This window comes from Cinclus cinclus, chromosome 11 (genome assembly GCF_963662255.1).
Source record: "Cinclus cinclus chromosome 11, bCinCin1.1, whole genome shotgun sequence".
Lineage (NCBI taxonomy): Eukaryota > Metazoa > Chordata > Aves > Passeriformes > Cinclidae > Cinclus > Cinclus cinclus.
The window spans coordinates 22,150,377-22,167,561 of NC_085056.1; the positions used below are offsets into that span (position 1 = coordinate 22,150,377).

The window sequence follows — 17,185 nt, forward strand, 5'->3', positions numbered from 1 at the left end:
GAAATGTAGTCAGAAAGCCATAACCCTTCCTGGTGGCTGAGGCACCATCTGCCTTCCCAGCTCCCAGCACAGGAAGAGATGCTGGGTGACCTCAAGCAGCACCACCTGCCCAGGCCAGAAGCACCAAGGGGCAGCCCTGGCTGTGAGTTCAGGGGGCAGCAGTGTGGGAGGCTGCCAAGGGCCAGCCTTACCGCGGGTTCTGGCTGATGCTGGGGTACACGCCCGTGCCACTGCAGGGCAGCTCGTACTGGCGCTTTGTCTCCACGAGCTCAAACCTCAGTGTGTGCTCAAACTTCCCTGGCCTTTTGGTGGAGAAGTGGACCTTCAGTTCCACCTCACCGTGGTCAGGCACTATCCATCGGTACCGTTTCAGCCTGGCAATTAAAGAGGAGGCTTCAGACATTGCTAAGGAGCAAATGAAACAAGGAGGGTGCACTGGCCATCCCGTGGAGGCACTGGCACAGGGTCACTGTGGAGCTGGGGATGACGGACCTTGTTTGGCAAGAGGACCAAGAAGCAGAGGCATCACCTCTTCCCATGTGGCTCACCTGTGGAATTCTGTGGGGGTTGAGGCTCTTTTCAGCACACTTTTGGATCTGGTTGCAGAGGAATCCTGGGGACTTTCTGTTCTGTGTGTGGAGATCTGGTTCTCCTTTGGAGAGTTGTCTCTGCTGGCTGCTTTATGTGTCTTTGGTTGGCCCTCGGCAGAACTGCCCTTGGCATCTGGGGCCTTGGCCTAAGGGGAGAGAGAAAAGGGAGGGACAGGTGAGCCCTAAGACATCCCCATCCTGGAAAGCAAAGCAGGTATTTCTCAACCAATGGAAGAGAGAATAAATAAACAAATAAGTCCACCTGCCCAGGGTCTTGGTCTTCCTTACTGGTGTTTGTTTTACCTAGGACACCCCTTCTCACTTCAGGACCCTGTTCTCAAAGGAAGTTGACAGTTTTAGGTGATTTTTTTTCCCTCTTGTCTTACAGAACTGCTCTGTCTCCCGCAGAGCTGTCGCTTTTGTCCCATCCCTGACAGAAAGGAGACCTGCAGACATGGGGCCCCATCACATCTTCACTACCTCTCCACAGTGATCCTTCTCCATCCAACCTGTCCCCCATGCCCCCATCTAGCCTGGTCCCTGCCCTGGCACCTTCAGTGCCAGCACCACTGGAGCACCCACCTGATTGTCTTCCATAGCAGCACCTTCCGGTGCAACAATGGTGAAGGGCTTCACACACTCTGCAGAACCCAACCACTCCTCTGGGTAGTTGACTATGGAGAAGACAGCAGCAGGGGGCAGGGGAGGCCCTTCGGGATGCAGTCCCAGATGTCTCAGCATCTAAAACAGAACAGAAAATCCTGCTTATACTTCTCTTACCTTCATCCTCACAGCTCCTTCTTTAAAGGCACTGATCTTTTAGCAATGGGGTTTTTGATTTATCTGAAGTATACAAGTGCTTTGTTATGCCCAGTGGGGTGAGCAGGCTCCAGAGCAGAGGCAAGAGCTACAAGCAGGACTGGGACAGAAACCTCTCCCAAGTGACTCAGCTGAAGAAAACAATGACCATGAGCTGCCCTGTCCTGGGACCATTTCTAATGATTTCCAGGCTGGGAAACTCTGAACAGATGGGATACTTGTGCACAGAGCACTCCCACTTTCTCCCCACTGTGGGATGGATGGTGATAACCTCCCCATCCACACAGATGCTACGGAGTCATTGTGGAACATCATCAGGGGCCTGGACAAGGCTCTGTGCCATTATCACCTGGGGGGACACAATACTCCAGGACCCAAGACCACAGCAAGCTCAAAATCTGAGCCTTCCAAGGTTTTACCTTATCTTTTGTTGGCATCCTCCCATCCCTCAGGATCTCCCTAATCATGGCCTTTGGATCTGTGACCTGGATGTCCAAGCACCACACCCCGACATGCTCATCTCTGACTGTCCCTTCTGCAACTTCACTTTGTGTCTCCAGCTGAGATGACTGAAGACTCCTTTGGCCTCCACCTTTTTGTTCAGGCTTCTTCTCCACCTTCTCCTGAGGCTTTATGGTCTTGTGAAGCTTGTTTTCAGCTGAAGGCTGGGATGTGTTTCCATTTTGGATCACAGGTAACTGTACAGAACCCTGAACCTTGTCACAGGAGGAGAAAACCTGTGCGTTGTCCTGCTGCGATGACTCATAGATCTGAAACCTCTTCTCCATCTCAGCTGAGTACTCTAGGATTTTGGTTTCCCCCTCCTCTGGGGCTTTGGGTTCCCCCTTTCCAAGGGCTTTGGGTTCCCCCTTCTCTGTGATTATGCTTTTCCACATCTTTGGGGCTTTGTATTTCCACTGTTCTGGGATTATGGTTCCCTCCCTCTCTAGGATTTTGATTTTCTTCCTGTCTGGTAATTTGGTTTCCTTTTTCTCTGGGGATTTGCTTTCCTTCCTCTCTGGGGTTTTGCTTTCTTTCATCTCTCGGTGTTTGCTTTCCTTCCTCTCCGGTGATTTGCTTTCCTTCCTCTCCGGTGATTTGCTTTCCTTCTTCAATCGTATTTTGGTTTCCTTCTTCTCTGGGGGTTTGCTTTCCTCCCTCACGGGGGGATTGCTTTCCTTCCATTCTTGGGGTTTGCTTTCCTTCCTCTCTGGGGGTTTACTTTCCTTCTTCACTGGTATTTTGGTTTCCTTCCTCTCTGGTGATTTTCTTTCCTTCCTCTCTCGGGGTTTGCTTTCCTTGCTCTCTGGGGGTTTACCTTCCTTCCTCTCTGGGGGTTTACCTTCCTTCCTCTCTGGGGGTTTACCTTCCTTCCTCTCTGGTATTTTGGTCTCCTTCTTCTCTCGGGGTTTGCTTTCCTTCCTCTCTGGGGGTTTGCTTTCCTTCCTCTCTGGGGGTTTGCTTTCCTTGCTCTCTGGGGGCTTGCTTTCCTTGATCTCTGGGGATCTGCTTTCCTTCCTCTCTGGGGGTTTACCTTCCTTCCTCTCTGGGGGTTTACTTTCCTTCTTCTCTGGTATTTTGGTCTCCTTCTTCTCTCGGGGTTTGCTTTCCTTACTCTCTGGGGGATTGCTTTCCTTACTCTCTGGGGGATTGCTATCCTTCTCTAGCAGTTTGCTTTCCTTCCTATCTGGGGGTTTGCTTTTCTTCTTCTCTGGGGATTTCCTTAATTTCTTCCCTGTTTTTGCAGGCTGCTTCCCCAAGGAGAAATCCTTCTTTTCCTTCTTCCACTTCTCTTCCTCCTTCCGCTTCTCTTCCTCCTCTAAGGCTTTTGCTTCCTCCTCAAGCATTTGAGCCAGCCGCTTCAGCTCCCTTCAGCAAACAAAATAGAAAACATCTCTGAGAGTCACCACCACAAACCTGCGCTCATCTCTGAGAGTCACCACCACAAACCTAGGCTCACTAGTCCTGGCTGGCCCTGCACTTTACTGCTTGACCCTGAGGCCAGGCAGAAGCACAATCTTCCTCCACCCACACAGATTGGGAACATCCCAAGTGAGGGGAATGGTGGAAGAGGCCCTCCAGCACCAGCCAAACCTAAGCCTTGCCATCGTAAGGTCTCGACTGTGCAACCTCCCTCTTAAGGCACACCCAGACACCCCCAGCCCACTGCCAAAGGCTGATCCACCAGCTCTCTGCACTGATGACTGAAAGCGCCCTTCGTCCCTTGATTTCCCAGTTTAAACCACTTCACAAATTGCTAACATCTGCTTGTCCCTCCTACAATTCTAACTCAATTCATTCACCCCACTTCTCTCTGGGCATAGCCTGCTCCTTAATGAGAATAATCCTATCAGTCAGAAAGCAAAGGCTGCAGGAATTCCTCTCCTGCAAGACATGCTCTTGTCAGACAGATTTCCTGCTAGAACCCAGCAAACTGGTGCTATCTGCCATGGAAACTATTTGAAGCGGCCTCGTCCGTCTCTTCCCCATGAAACCAACTTCAGCCTGAGCTGAAAGAAGACCTGATACACAGGCTTGCTTTAAGCAGCCTCCCCTCCCAGCTCCACACTTTTCCTGTGTGACGTGACCTGACCTGGGCTACCTTGCTGGAGCAGAGCTTCTCCTGGGTTTGCCTACTGCTGCAGCTGCAGGGGAGTCTAAAGGACATGAGCTTTTATGGATGGTGTCCCACCATAAGGAGAACCCTGGCAGATCAGCATTGCAAGGACCTCATCTGTGGCAAGACCAGCACCAAGGGTTTGTCTGGGCCCCACACCTACCCATACCACAATCCCACTGTATGGGTGAAGAAGAGGGATGATGAAGAAGGTGTAAATCAACATCATAGACTTAAAGACACTTCTACAGGTAGTGCCAAGGCAAACCCAGAGCCCAGCTCCCTGCAGGCAGCATCTAAACTGGGAGAGCTCACCACTAAAATAGAGAAGATGTTCTATCTCAGCAGAAGAAGATCCTTCCTCTCTTGGGAGCCAGGGAGCTAAGAGTGGCCATCCTGTGTTGCTGCTGGCCTTTGCTATCAAACACCTCTGAGCTCAGAGTCTTTGGAGCAGGGAAACCCTGCAGGGACACTACCCTGAGCAGTAACCCATGGAAGGCTTACTCACCTCTCTCTCTGTATACACTTCCTTTCTGGTATTATTTTGTCCACTAGAGCTTTCTTCTCAGGAAGGGCATCATCCTCATCCTCATCCATTTGCAAGACATATTCTGTGCTCCTCTGAATAGGTTTTTTCCTCTGCCATTCTTTAGCACAAACCAGAAGAGTAACCATGAGTGACCAGAAGCAGAGCTGAGTGCTCTGGGTCAGCCACAAGGATTCACAGCTTTTCCCAACCCAGCCTATCATACCAGGAGATGCTGGGGAGCTCATAACCCTGCTCCAAAATTCAAACAATCACCCAAACTATGGCCGGGCAGTGAGTTCCTGTGCTTTGCCTGGCTTAAGCGCACCAAGGCTGAGGACAGTCTTTTGTCACTGATCTACAGCAGCTTGCACTTGTGCCCAAGCTTTAATGTTAGAGATTAGGGTGAGTCTTAAAACCTCAGATCTCCTGCAACTCTGAGATGAGTGCTGGTTACACTGAGGTAGAAGGCAGAAAGATGAATAAAAACATTTCTTACAAGCTCTGGCTGCAAACCCAGATGCACAGAGATAAGGTTGAGGGCTTGAGAGAGAAGCTTTGAGAGGGACAGATATATCTCACCTTCCTTCTCTCTTTCAGCTTCCTCCTTGGCTTTCCAGGAAGCATAATCCTGATGCAGGTTCACCATGTAGATATGATGACGATTGTTGACAGCTTTGAATACACAGAGCAGAGAAGATTCCAGGCTGCTTGTGAAGAGGCTCTCCAAGCCATCAAAGACCACTCCCTTGGAGCAGTCTTCATGCTGCAAATAAGGGGAAGAACAAGTCAGCCATTGCACACAGGGGGCTCACAGCTGGACAGGTAAGAGATGTCACAGGGTACCAGCTATCCTTGTTCCAAGGGCATTAGCTAAGAACAGCTTGGATCTGTCCTTAGGCTCTGCCAACTAGGGGCATCTGCGGCTTCCCCCAAGGTTCCCTGCACACAGTCCAGGATCCTCCAGCAGCACGTATGGACCTCCTCCTCCTCCTCCTCCTCTCCAAGTCATACCCCTCTGCCTGTCTCTCCAGAGCAGGATCGTCTCCTTTTCCCCCACCCCACACACCTTCAGCCTCTCACAGAGGATGTCCACCAGCAGGTCCTCGGGCAGCACACAGCTCAAGCAGTTCAGCTCTTCCCCATGACTGCTGATGATGTTCAGCTGCTGTGGTGCAGGAGCAGTGGAAACTGTGAACTGTAATGTGGAGCATTGTTAGGAAAATAAACCACGGTGGAAAGCCCTGAACAATTCCCACTGCTGGGCTTGGAGCTGGGGGTTCACACTAGTGGAGAGTAGAACAACCCTGCAGTGCAGGCTGGAGCTCCAGGTGAAGGGCCCATCTCTTGGCCAGCAGGGACCTGAGTCTGCAAGCCCCCAGTGCAGCCTCCCAGCACTTTGCTTACTGCCTGCAGCCATACTTGCCAGTAAACCATTGAGAACCAGTGGAGTTTGTTGCGGTGCGTATTTGTTTCATTCAGTTCATTGTTAAAGTTGTCATAATGGCTTGTTCTTACTTTTCCGTGTCGTTTTCTGTGTTTTCCCCAAGTTGGTTTATCCCTAAGTTCTACCCGCCCCTGAAACTACCTTGTTTGACATTCCCCACCCCTTGTTCCCAAACCTTCCCTGTCATTCTGAGAATACCCTGGGCCAATCCCTTGTTGCTCTGCCCCCCTGGAAATCCCCTAATACTCGATGCCCCATTGGCCCCATTGGCCCCATTGGCCCATGTCACCCTTTCTCCCTCCCCCCCGGCTTCCCTCATTGGTTTGTACTTTGTTAGACCCTGCCATTCACTCGTCCCCTAAGAATTCCTTATTGGTTGATCGTTTGTACCCACCCCCCCAGTGGGTACAAATCCCGGGCACAGCAGTGCTTGGGGCTCTATTGCTCCTGCTCCCTTCAGGCCTAATAAGCCTTTTGTTGGAACCTCAGCAGCTGAGAGCCTTCCCTTTTCTCCTTTGCCTGACCTCTGATGCTATTATACCGTTTGAGCAAGTGGCACATAAGGTTCTGCCTGCAGTAAACCCACACTGAGGCAGTTCCCCGCACCTTTTGTGGTGCCAGTGTTTCTCTTGAGCTAGCCCGGACTCCAGTAGCCGTGTCAGAGTTGTCTGCCAGAGCACATTCTCAGCCCAAGTCATCCCCAGCCTGCCAGCTGGGCTTGGCACTATGGACCCACATAAGAGCCCCCGCCCATCTCAAAGACAATGCAAAGGTCCCAGGGCAGGTCATGTTTACCTTGGTGTCCTTTTTGTTGGGTTTGCTGGCTGGCTCCTTCTTTTGTGCTGCAGGGTTCTTGCCTTTGGGATTCTTCTTCTTCATGTTGTTTTTTTCTCCAGAGGCTTGTTTGTTCTTGCTCTGAGCAGTAAGCAGAGGCTTTTTACCTGCACAAGGGACAGATGGTTGAGGAGGACTTTGAAAAACAATTAGGTACCTTTCCCCACAATGGGCATAACCTTGGGCCCTTGAAGGAATGTGGCACTTTTTCCCCAGTCTGTTGGGCACTGGCAGCACTGTTTCCCAGAAGCAGCTCCTTCCCTCCTTCTCCTAACAGCATGATAAAATATGCCATCCCATATTTGATTTTAAAGCCAGCACTATGTCCCTCCTAACAACTGTGCGTGCAAGTGACACTGCTTGCATAGCAGTTGCCCTGCAGATGAAAGCCAAAGACTGGTCCTCCATGACTGTTTTTCCATACACGGCACCCATCCTGCATTCTCATGTGGAGACCTGCAGCCCTACCCTACTTGTATCACCTGTCTCCACTGAAATTAAATCCTCCTTGTGGGAAAAACCCAGCTGGAACCCAGACTTTTCTTCCTTCCACCAGCTTCCAACCCAGCCAGGTTCAAAACTGAGCAATGCAAAACTTCCCCCTGCACCAAGCCACGTCTGCCTCACCCTGCAGAGCTCAGGGTACACACTTCCCAGTAAATTTCATTAAAGTCTTCAGTCTCACATGGAGAAGAGCCCAGCATGCATGAGCTGTGTGCCCTGACAGTGGGTATAGGTAAATCTCTGGAAAAAAGAGCTCATCTGTAGCATGTCTCATTGGAAATTCCTCTGGGAGGTTGTCCTTCCCTTCCTCTCCTTTGCAAGGTTAAACCCATAGTCAGTCCTCTTGTGCTTAATGAGCCACCTCAGAAGGCTTTTTCCTTGTTAAAGTGGGCAGCAGTTCTGCCTGCTGCCCATGAGGAGCAAGCTTGATTCAGCTTTGAGGGAATATAAAATATTTGGGAAAGAAACAGACGTGCTTCACCACCCGCAGAAAAATGAACATGTGCCAAGAACGGCAGCAAAGCAGGCTATGAAAGAACCCCTGACTGAGCCCTTGTAATTGGTTTCTTTCTTTTTTTTTTTTTTTTTTTTTTTAAAGACAAGCTACAGATGCATTTCACTCACATTCCCAGACAGTCATGGAGGGTTTTTCAAGCACTGGCTCTGGGTCCAGCATTTCTCCTTACCAGCATCATCTTGGTCTTCGCCTTTCAGCTCCATGGCAGCCTTGGTGCAAAGCTCCCAGGCGCGGCGCCCTGCTTGGCTCTGATCATTGGCGATGGCCTCTTTCACCATGGTGTCAATGGACAAGTGAGCAGTGTCATAATAGTGACACAGGGCCACCACTATCTCTGTCTTTCCTGAGAGAGAGGAGGACTGCTTGGTGACACTTGCATACGAGGCATTACAGGGACAGGCCTTGGAAGAACCTCAAACAAGATGTCGAAGTAAAAAGGACAGTGGGAAAGCAAGTGTCCCTCTGGGGAGGCCATGAGGGAGGCAGCTGGAGTGTGGGTACAAGCTCTGAATTCTAGAGCCAAGAGGATCATCTCCACCTCCTGTTCAGCTGAGGACTTTGCCTTAAGCACCATGGTCCACCAGGATGTGTTCCTCCTGCCTGCCCCTCTCCCTGCAGCCCAGGGCTGCAGCTCACATACCTGCCCGGGGTGGCCCATGGACAATAACAACAATCCCTCTGTCCTGCTGTGCTTCACAACTCTCTGAAGATGGGTCGATGCCCAGGTGGCGCATGACAGCCTGAGAGATAGGGCTCCCAGTCACTTCCACCATGGGCTCAGGAGAGGGTGTGACAGCCCCATGATATGCTGCAGTGCAAAACCAGGGGGAAAAGTCAGCCTCCCGCCCTCCTTTGATCCTCATCATCCTCCCCATCTCCTCAGATCCCACGAAAGGAGACTTGGTGAAAGCAACATGAGCTTGTTCTTTTGTTGCTCGGAAGGTGCAAATATAAAAGAGCCAGGGATATTAGACCTGGTCCTACTGGCTGAAGAACTCATCCAATCCTAGTCTTTGTGGCTAAGGGACACAAGGGAATATCCTGATTTTATCCCCAGTCTATAGCAGCAGAGAGGAGCTTCCTTTGGTGACATTCAGGGTAGAGAGAGGATGCCCCAGCCCTTCACCCAAGAGTTCCTCCACCAAGCTGGGGAACAGGCAGCTGCTAAAAGCATGGGCTTTCCCTGGAGAACAAGGTGACAGACAGTTCAGGGTGTATGGGCTGGACTCCCTGCTGTGGCCACAATCAAGACAGACATGGCCAAACCCTCACTGTTTTTCTGACCTGGTGCTGCCTTGTCTATGGCCTCAGCCATGTCCTTGGCCTCTGCCATGGCCTTGAGCTCTGCCTGTTGAGCCTTCGGCCTCTTCTGTGCTTCACAGTCCTCCAGCACCTCTGGGGGCAGCATCCCACCCACGGTGCGTGGAGGCATTAGAAAGTTCTTTTGGTACTCAGACCCTGCTGCCATCCACAGGATCTGTGCAGGTAGGGAAGAGAAACCATACACAACGTTCCTTTTCTCGCCTCTCTTCACACACACTCAACAAACCCATTTTCTGTCTCCTCCCATCCTCCCTCAACACAAACTAGTTAAGTCCTCCCACAGCACATCAGCAGACTTGGCTTTACTCTGGGGATTGCCTCCATCTCCCTGGCAAAAGCCTGGGAATGCTGGAGTGCTGTGAAGCTTGGGCAGCATGTACATGGGGACCACACCTGCCTTCTCACCTTCTCTTCCTCAAGGTACTGCTCATCAAAATCCAGTGAGTAAAACTCAACAGGGAAGTTGCATGGGTTCTTCACCACCAATGTGGCATCCACCCCATCACTGTCCACCAGCACCCATCCCATCTTGAGTGCTGGGGGGCTAAACTCCAACCGTGGCTCTAGACCTTGTCCTGAGAGGTGCAGCTTTAAGTGATTGCTGCTTCCACAAATGTTAAGCTTCAGCTCATTCTTGTAAGACCTCTGAAAAGAGAAAAGTGCAGAAAACTCATCCACAGAGTCCCGGGTGACAGGACCCCAAATACAACGCTTGCCCCAAGGTCAGGGTGTTACCAGTCCCTCCAAGGTGAATGGAAACCAGGTATTTACTTATGCTAGATACTACAGCCTCTGTGTCCTGGGTCTGAGTAACTGGGATGAATCCTGGTGTGCATTCTAACTGCGTGTTTGGGTATCAGATGGAAGTACAGTGGACTGTCAGGCGTTTCCACCTAGTCATGCAGGAGTGCAGTGCTCATGAGAAGGGCCCTCGGGGTTACAGTGTCCAGACACAGTCCTGGCACTGCCAAGTCAGGCAAACACCAGCTCCAGGAGAGAAGCAAATGAGCTCTCACTGGCTAGAAATAAGGGTCATCTTCTCTGCTTAGTGTCTGGCTCTGGTCATAGCCAGACACAAGATGGTTACATCTCTCGAGCAAATAAAGACCCCTGCGACTGTTAGCGGGCACAGAAGCACTTGTGTCCATACTGGTACACACTGTCAGTTTCCAAGAGCCAGCAGCCACAGGCAAACTGCTCTTGGGAATACTCCATCCTTTAAGTTGAATCCCCAGCTGCATAGGAATGAGCAGGCAGGCCAGAGCCCTGGCTACTGCTGGCAGCACACCAGTACAGGTGATTGTCCTGCCATGCCCAGGAAGGTGTCTGGTGACTGTTTTGTCTGTCAGTTCTGCAGCAGGACGAGCCTAGACTGGCCATTCCAGGACTGTCCTCTGCAAGCGTGCAGCTGCAAATACAGCCAGGCAAGAGGGAGGCACAAGGGGAGTTGGGCACATCCCCCTCCTTGTGCCAGGAGGCAGCCACAGAGCCCTGATGCTCTCTCTCTGTGCAAGCTCCCTGTGGGCATTTCGAAGCACATCTCGCAGGAGTACTCTTGGGGTGAACTGAGCCATGCTGAGAACGGGGCTTGCAGAAAGCTCCCTGTGAAGGCACAGCTCATACCTCTGCACCAGGCCCTCATTTCCAGATAGCCCTGACAGGCCTCCTGGGCTGACACCTGCCAATCTCACCTCCTGCTTGGGTGCAAACTGGATTTGTAAGTTCTGCCACCTTCCTGGATTGAGGGTTCCTTTGGAGGGCGTCACTTCAAAGGGACAGGGCTCATCCTCCAGCACCTGCTGCTTCTGACGCATGGCTGGTGTAATGCGTTTGCGTTGATTGTCCTGGGCACAGAAACCAATCGTGTGAGGTCTCCTCAGTGTGTGAGGACAGAGCCTCAGTTCTCGTAGTGCTCTGAGACACTGATGATACTGTGCTCAGAGTACCCACAGCCAAACCAAGTGTGGCCCCCATAGCCTGGAGCTGCAGCAAAAACCTGTGAACTGGGCAGGCAGATAGGGAACTACTGTCCTGAGAGGAGGAGGAAGGGGTGAAGATGGCAGAGAAGCAAAGCATCAGATAATGGAACAGGTCCAGGCAAAACAGTCTTGATTTAGACCCTCAGAAGCTTCCTCAGACACACTGTAGATCCAAGTGCTCAGGCAGCCACAGGAGCAGAAAGGGCAAGAGACACAAAGAAAACCCAACCAAGAAGTTACATGTTCGACGTCGCCTGTGCTTTACCTTCCTGACAGGCTTGATGGCAGTAATGAACCACTTGCAGGGTATTTGGAACCAGTTGTAGAGCTGGACTGTCTCAATCTGGCACTGCCCAACGAGGGTATCAGAGAACTGCAGCATGTTCTTGGAGAGGTTGAGCGACAGTCCCAACACAGTGGCATGGAGGTGGATGTTATACGTGGGGCCTTTTGCCACCTGGAGAAGGACAGAGAAGTCAGCGGAGGGTGCAGGTGACATCTGCTGCTGCACCCAGCCTGCTGCATGCCCCAAGAGCTCTGGTACCTCTATGGGCAGCAGCACATCCACATCACCCCATGGCCGGCGGGTGCTTTCAAAGCACACCTCAAACATTATGGTGTGTCTGTGAGGCAGACCCTGCATCTGGTCCAGATTCACTCTGAAACCTTGAACAGATGAAAACAAAGCAGCTGAGATACTCAAGAACCACAAAATGTGTCTTAAGCACGTTAAGGTCTTACAGGTGCCCTGGCTGAGAAGTCTGGGAAAAACCCCATGCCATGGTGTGACCTGGACAAAAAAGAGTGCACCTGAACACCCCTCAGACACAGTGAGCCCTTGTGTGATGGAAACACAGCCCTGCCTCAAGGCCTCTTTTGGAAGACTCTTTTGATCCACCAGAGGATGTCACAGGCTGTTTCCTCAATAAAGGCTGAATACAAGTGCTGTGACAGTGTGGACTCCAACCAAAGCACTTCCAAAACACAGCAGAGTCTGCTGGTTTGCAAAACAAGCCCACTGAGTGCCCAGAGAGACTTGATGCTTGTGAGAGCCAAGGGCAGAAGATGCTGAGAGGTGATCAGGGTGATGAGCCCTTCTGGCCTCTGCACTGAAGCATTAGGGCAGTCACAGACAGCCCAGGTCCCCTGGGCATGGCTGGCCAGGAGAATTCTGCCTCTAAAGCTCCCAGCAGGGGCACTGAGAAGAAAAAGCTCAAAAACCTCACCAAGTTCAGTGGCTTAAGCTAATCTGTCTGAGACACCTCCTTCAAGCCCACAGGAAGTGTCTCCAGCACTGCTTACCTGTGTCCTGCAGGGCAGATACATCGACCTGGAAGGACACTGGGATCTGCCCAGGGTTGGTGATCACCAGAGTGCGTCTCTCAGTGTAACCCTTACGTACAGTGCCCATGTCCAGCACATATTCAGGCAGCTCAACTCTGCAAGGAGGAATAAGGACAGTCCTTAAACCACAGCCTGGCTGCATGTCCAAGTGGATGGGGGATACAAATAAAGTGGCTAGTTCTTTATTCTCTGCTGTAAAAACTCAGCTCAAGCCCATGAAATCCATGGCCTGATCACCTGACAATGACTTTGGGAAGTCAGGAGTACAGGTCCTAGGTTTTATCAGCTACTAATGGTACGTGAAAATGAAATTAGTTTTAAATGGACACCTGCCACAGCTCCTCTGCCATGAAAAGCCAGTATAGGTGAGTACACTGGGCCTTCACTGATCTCAGTGAAACTGCTTAGCCTGTGTATAGCCTGAGCCTGAAATTGCTTTGGGGCCTAGCAATAAGTTTGGCCTGCACAGGAGATCTTCATTGTTCTGCAACCAGATTACATGATCTGCTCTGCAGAGAATCTTCTTCCTGAATTGAAGCATCCTGTACTTGTGCTGCATCATGGTGGTGTAAAGGGACAGACCAAGTTACCTAGATAAGCCCTGCCTGCCCACCAGGATTCAAGCCATCTGATTTTGGGTTTTAAAGGGTTTGCTGACATGTGCAGTTCCCTTCCCTTCTCTTTCTTTTTTGTTTTGTTTTGTTATTGTTGTTGTTTTTGTTTTTGTTTAGTGTGCTCTGCTACTTGGAACCAAGACATCAGCTGGGAGTTGTCTCTTTCAGAGCTAGTCAGCAGGGACAGAATTTGTGCTGTCTGGAAGGCCTTGAAGGTCTGCACTGGGTCCCCTCAGCTCAAGGGACAGAACCCCACACCTGTGGGGAGCTGAGCAGTCCAAAGCTCAGCACGGTGCTGGGGAAAAGAGGACACTCCACTGCTCACATGGAGAGTGTCACAGCCACCAGGACCACATCCTGTCTCAAGTCCAGGCTATTCCCAGCTCTGCAGACACAAGGAGCTCTCAGGACAAGGGGACATTGCTGGGTGTTCCCCACGAGGCACCTGGTGATGGGGATGGGAGTCCCTACTCACTTGACAAGACTCTGGCGCATCTTTTTGTCAGGGAACCTGCTGTATGGGGGATGGGATGGGAGCTTTTCCTGCAGCTCCAGGGCAGCCTCCTCTATCAGCATCATCACCGTCTCTATCTGCAGCTCAGTGTTTGGCTGAGGAAAGGGAAGACAGTGCCTGGTTAGCAAAGGTCTTTCCCAACGTTGGCATCTGAGAAAGGATCCCACCCTGCTCTTATGGACAGGGGGTGTGGGGTCCTCCTGTCTGGCTGCTCAGTGTCAGTGACACCTCCTGCTCTCTTAGCCAGGACCTCATCTCCACAGCAGTTAACTCCAGCATCTTCACCTGCCCAGCCCCTGTTAGCAAAGTTTGCCTCATCTGGCCAGGCAGACAAGCCAGGAACCTTCCAGAGCTCCAGAGACTTGCCTGCCCCCAGCCAGTACCAAGGCAGCTTGGACAAAACCTGTCTTGAAAGGGAACTGGGACCAAGCTCATCTTGGAGGTGAGCACTACCAGCACAGTCCCAGGGCACAGTCAAGCAGCTGCTGTTCAGGTCTGTAAATCTAGCAGGGCTTGGGTTGGGACCAACAGACTCCCCAGCAATGACCTGCATCTCCTTTAAAGCACCATCAATTCCATCCCTTGAGCATGGCCTTCAGGATCTCTCCCTGGGGTAGCCAGGAATCTGGTGCAACCCCAGAAGAGAGCATGAGCAGAGTGGAAGCCCTAGGGGCAATGCTGTGGTGACACATGCTTGTAAGTGGGCAGGGAGGTCCCAGGTGCCATCAGGGCACCGGTGGGCTGTAAGGGGCTCGGGTGCCATGGAGAGGGTGGCATGTGCCAAACGGGGCTGCAGCTGCTCTTACTACAGTGCCAAAGCCAGGTGCGTGGGGCTTCAGGTTCTGAGTCTTCAGGGTCTGAGTCTTTGGAGTCTGAAACTTCAAGGCCTTAGTCTTCGGACTCTGAGTCTTCTGAACAACTGATTGATTCCTCTGACTGAATTGTTGCAGGGGTTTTATGAGCTTCTCATATTTTTCATTTCCTGAAGGAAGAAAACGTCCACAAAGTGAAGTGTGAGCAATGTGCCAATCCCATTTAAGCTGGGAAGTCCCCACCTCTCAACACTGGTTTCTTCCAGAAAGAAATCCCTCCAGCCATCTATGGAAGGTGGATGCTGCTGTTCCTCTCTGAATCCTCATTTTATTTGCTCCCACCCATCAAGTTTGTCCATCCCCACAGAGGAGCATCTCATTGCCTGCAATGTCACGCAAATCCAACCCTGTCAGAAGCCCTGCCATCCTCTCTTACAGTTTTCCCAAGCCTTTCAGTCTAGCCATCATCCTTCAGGACCCTGCCAGATGTGCAGGCAAGCTCTGCAGGATGGCTTCTGGGACAAAGCCCACGTGGGATCCTCTGCTCAAGACTCATGAAGCAGTCAGAGGGCTTGAGTTGGTCCGGGAGTCCTGTAACCCTCAGGCTTGGTGGAGCTGAGCATGAGATACCCTATGTGCATATGGTAGGGAACAAAACCAGAGGGACCCTTCCTAGGGGCAGACAAGCAGTGCCCACCTTCGATGTTCCAGGGCAGGTTCACACTGATCACAGGAAAGAATGCTTCTCCTTTCAGGCAGATATTCTCTGGGTCCAGGTCACCCACTTTAAGCTGGAAAGTCCTGCTGAAGGCTCCTGGTACTCCTGGCATGTAAGAGAATTTCAGCACTTGCTTCTCACCAGGTGCAACGGAGCCCTGCAGGGATGGGAGAGGAGGGAGGGAATGCATCAGAGTGTTTGATGGGGGGATGGCTCAGGGGACAGACAGGCTGAGAGGACAGGTCCTCATCTAGAAGAAACCATCAGACCACATCACCTTCATGATAGACGTATTACAGTCTTGGCTTTGGCGATTGTTAAAGTGAATATTACGTGTTTCATAATGTTTTCTTTTGTAAAAGATGTTTTGCTAAAGTTTAGAGTTCTTTCAATGTGAATGTTATCTTGCATTGCAATACCAATGTTGGTGAAGAGTTGATGCAACATTAACATTTAACCAGTGGAGGAATGGAAACCTGTTGAATGTGCTGAAGAGTGACAAATGACCAGGACTAGGACAACTGCACGTGCTCCAAAAAGGTGGGACGGAGGAGGAACTATGTTAAAATATTTCAATACATATAACCATTTGTAAATATGTATGAGGCTGTTGCAATACCCAGGGTATATAAGGGGTCTTGATGTGTGGTGTGGTGTGCCTCTGGCTGCAGCTAAGCACCCAAGTCAAGCACCCAGTGCTGTGACTTGATTTATTGACTTTGTCCCCTGTTGTCTCTTACTTAATTTTCTTTAAATTTTAACTGAGGCATGGGCTTCGCTTCTCACACCTTCTACATCCCTTGTGCCCATAAGGTCGAGCCTCCAGCCGCAGGGTGCAGTGTGTTTTCCCAAGGGCTCATAAGGCTGCAGCCTCAGCACAGCCTGATATAAACACAGCTCTGCTGCCAATGGGGTTTGCCCTCTGCCAGCAAGAGCCCACCTCAACAAAAAAAAAAAAAAAACAAACCAAAAATAACAAACCAAAAAAAAAAGGCTCTTTTGCTGCTGCTGTGGAAGAGAAATCCCTGCACTCAGCAGGGCCAGCAGCTCCTCTCATCCCTTGTAGGAGACAGGCATGAAGAAATGGGAACGCCATCGGCTTCCTCCTCCCGCTGCAAGGAGGGACAAAGGCAGGAGTGCTGCTTCGGCTGGGAGACATCCAGGCAGGACTGAGAAGCTTGGACAGTGGTGGGATGCTGCTAATTTTTCTCCTTGCTCTTCCAGCCCTGCTGCTCCCTAGCTCCCTCACTGCCCCACAAAGCCGCTGCACAGCAGCAGAGCTGCAGGAGGCAGGGAGCAGCAAGCCTAGGAAGGGATATGGAAGTGCTGCTTAGCGCTGGCAGCAGGGAGGCAGGGCCAAGGGCTATGTCCTGTGTGATCACACAGCCTGGCTAAGGTGACCCTCAGCAACGCTCCAGTGCCAGCACAGCCTGAGATCTCAGCTATCAGAGTCCCAGAGTGACTGTGAGGAACCAGTTAAATTTTAATTTATGCCTCAATATATGTTAAGAAGACACTTTCTGATACGGGGTGAAAAATTACTATGGGGGCTGTACCCTAACCCTTAACACCCTCCACGAGGAAAGGAAGTTTCGAGGAGAAAATGCATGCAGGCTCCACCTCTGGGGGGCTGCGAGCAGACTCCAAAGCCCAGGAGAATTTTGCCTGTCTGAACAATAGTCTTCCTAAAAGGGCTGAATTACAGGAGGAATCTTTCCATATGAAAGCAGTCAACGCTGCCAGTTTTTCCCTGCCGTTTTTGGCTTTTTGTTGGGCTGGGAACAGCTGGAGGGTCCGGCTCCCGGCAGAGCCACTCCCCGCTCGCCGCGGCACCCTGGTGCTCGGCTGTTTGCCCGCGGGCCAGCCGCGCCTGCTGCCGGCTGCGGGTGGTGGCCAGCACTGCGGCAGGCGTGCCCGCTCGGGGCGGCTGGCCGCACACAGCTCCATCTGCCGAGCGGCACACGGACAGAGCGCCCCAGGGTTACAGCAGCACCGCTCTGTGCCTGCCAACTGTTACTTTGCGTTTC

At 51.5% G+C, this 17,185-nt stretch overlaps 1 protein-coding gene across 1 annotated transcript in view; it reads right to left on the reverse strand.

The window, feature by feature from the left end:
* LOC134048162 (hydrocephalus-inducing protein homolog) overlaps positions 1 to 17,185 on the reverse strand; it is a 76,072-nt gene that overhangs the window by 14,979 nt on the left and 43,908 nt on the right. The window contains exons 28-47 of the mRNA XM_062499761.1: positions 15,138 to 15,315; positions 14,435 to 14,610; positions 13,590 to 13,723; positions 12,459 to 12,595; positions 11,701 to 11,822; positions 11,422 to 11,613; positions 10,869 to 11,021; positions 9,583 to 9,822; positions 9,139 to 9,331; positions 8,495 to 8,662; positions 8,024 to 8,266; positions 6,795 to 6,940; positions 5,622 to 5,720; positions 5,135 to 5,318; positions 4,535 to 4,673; positions 3,242 to 3,278; positions 1,829 to 2,074; positions 1,173 to 1,331; positions 549 to 736; positions 192 to 374 (exon numbers count right to left, since the gene is read on the reverse strand). Coding sequence (XP_062355745.1) covers positions 192 to 374; positions 549 to 736; positions 1,173 to 1,331; positions 1,829 to 2,074; positions 3,242 to 3,278; positions 4,535 to 4,673; positions 5,135 to 5,318; positions 5,622 to 5,720; positions 6,795 to 6,940; positions 8,024 to 8,266; positions 8,495 to 8,662; positions 9,139 to 9,331; positions 9,583 to 9,822; positions 10,869 to 11,021; positions 11,422 to 11,613; positions 11,701 to 11,822; positions 12,459 to 12,595; positions 13,590 to 13,723; positions 14,435 to 14,610; positions 15,138 to 15,315 — 3,317 coding nt within the window. The remainder of the gene's footprint in view (positions 1 to 191; positions 375 to 548; positions 737 to 1,172; positions 1,332 to 1,828; positions 2,075 to 3,241; positions 3,279 to 4,534; positions 4,674 to 5,134; positions 5,319 to 5,621; positions 5,721 to 6,794; positions 6,941 to 8,023; positions 8,267 to 8,494; positions 8,663 to 9,138; positions 9,332 to 9,582; positions 9,823 to 10,868; positions 11,022 to 11,421; positions 11,614 to 11,700; positions 11,823 to 12,458; positions 12,596 to 13,589; positions 13,724 to 14,434; positions 14,611 to 15,137; positions 15,316 to 17,185) is intronic.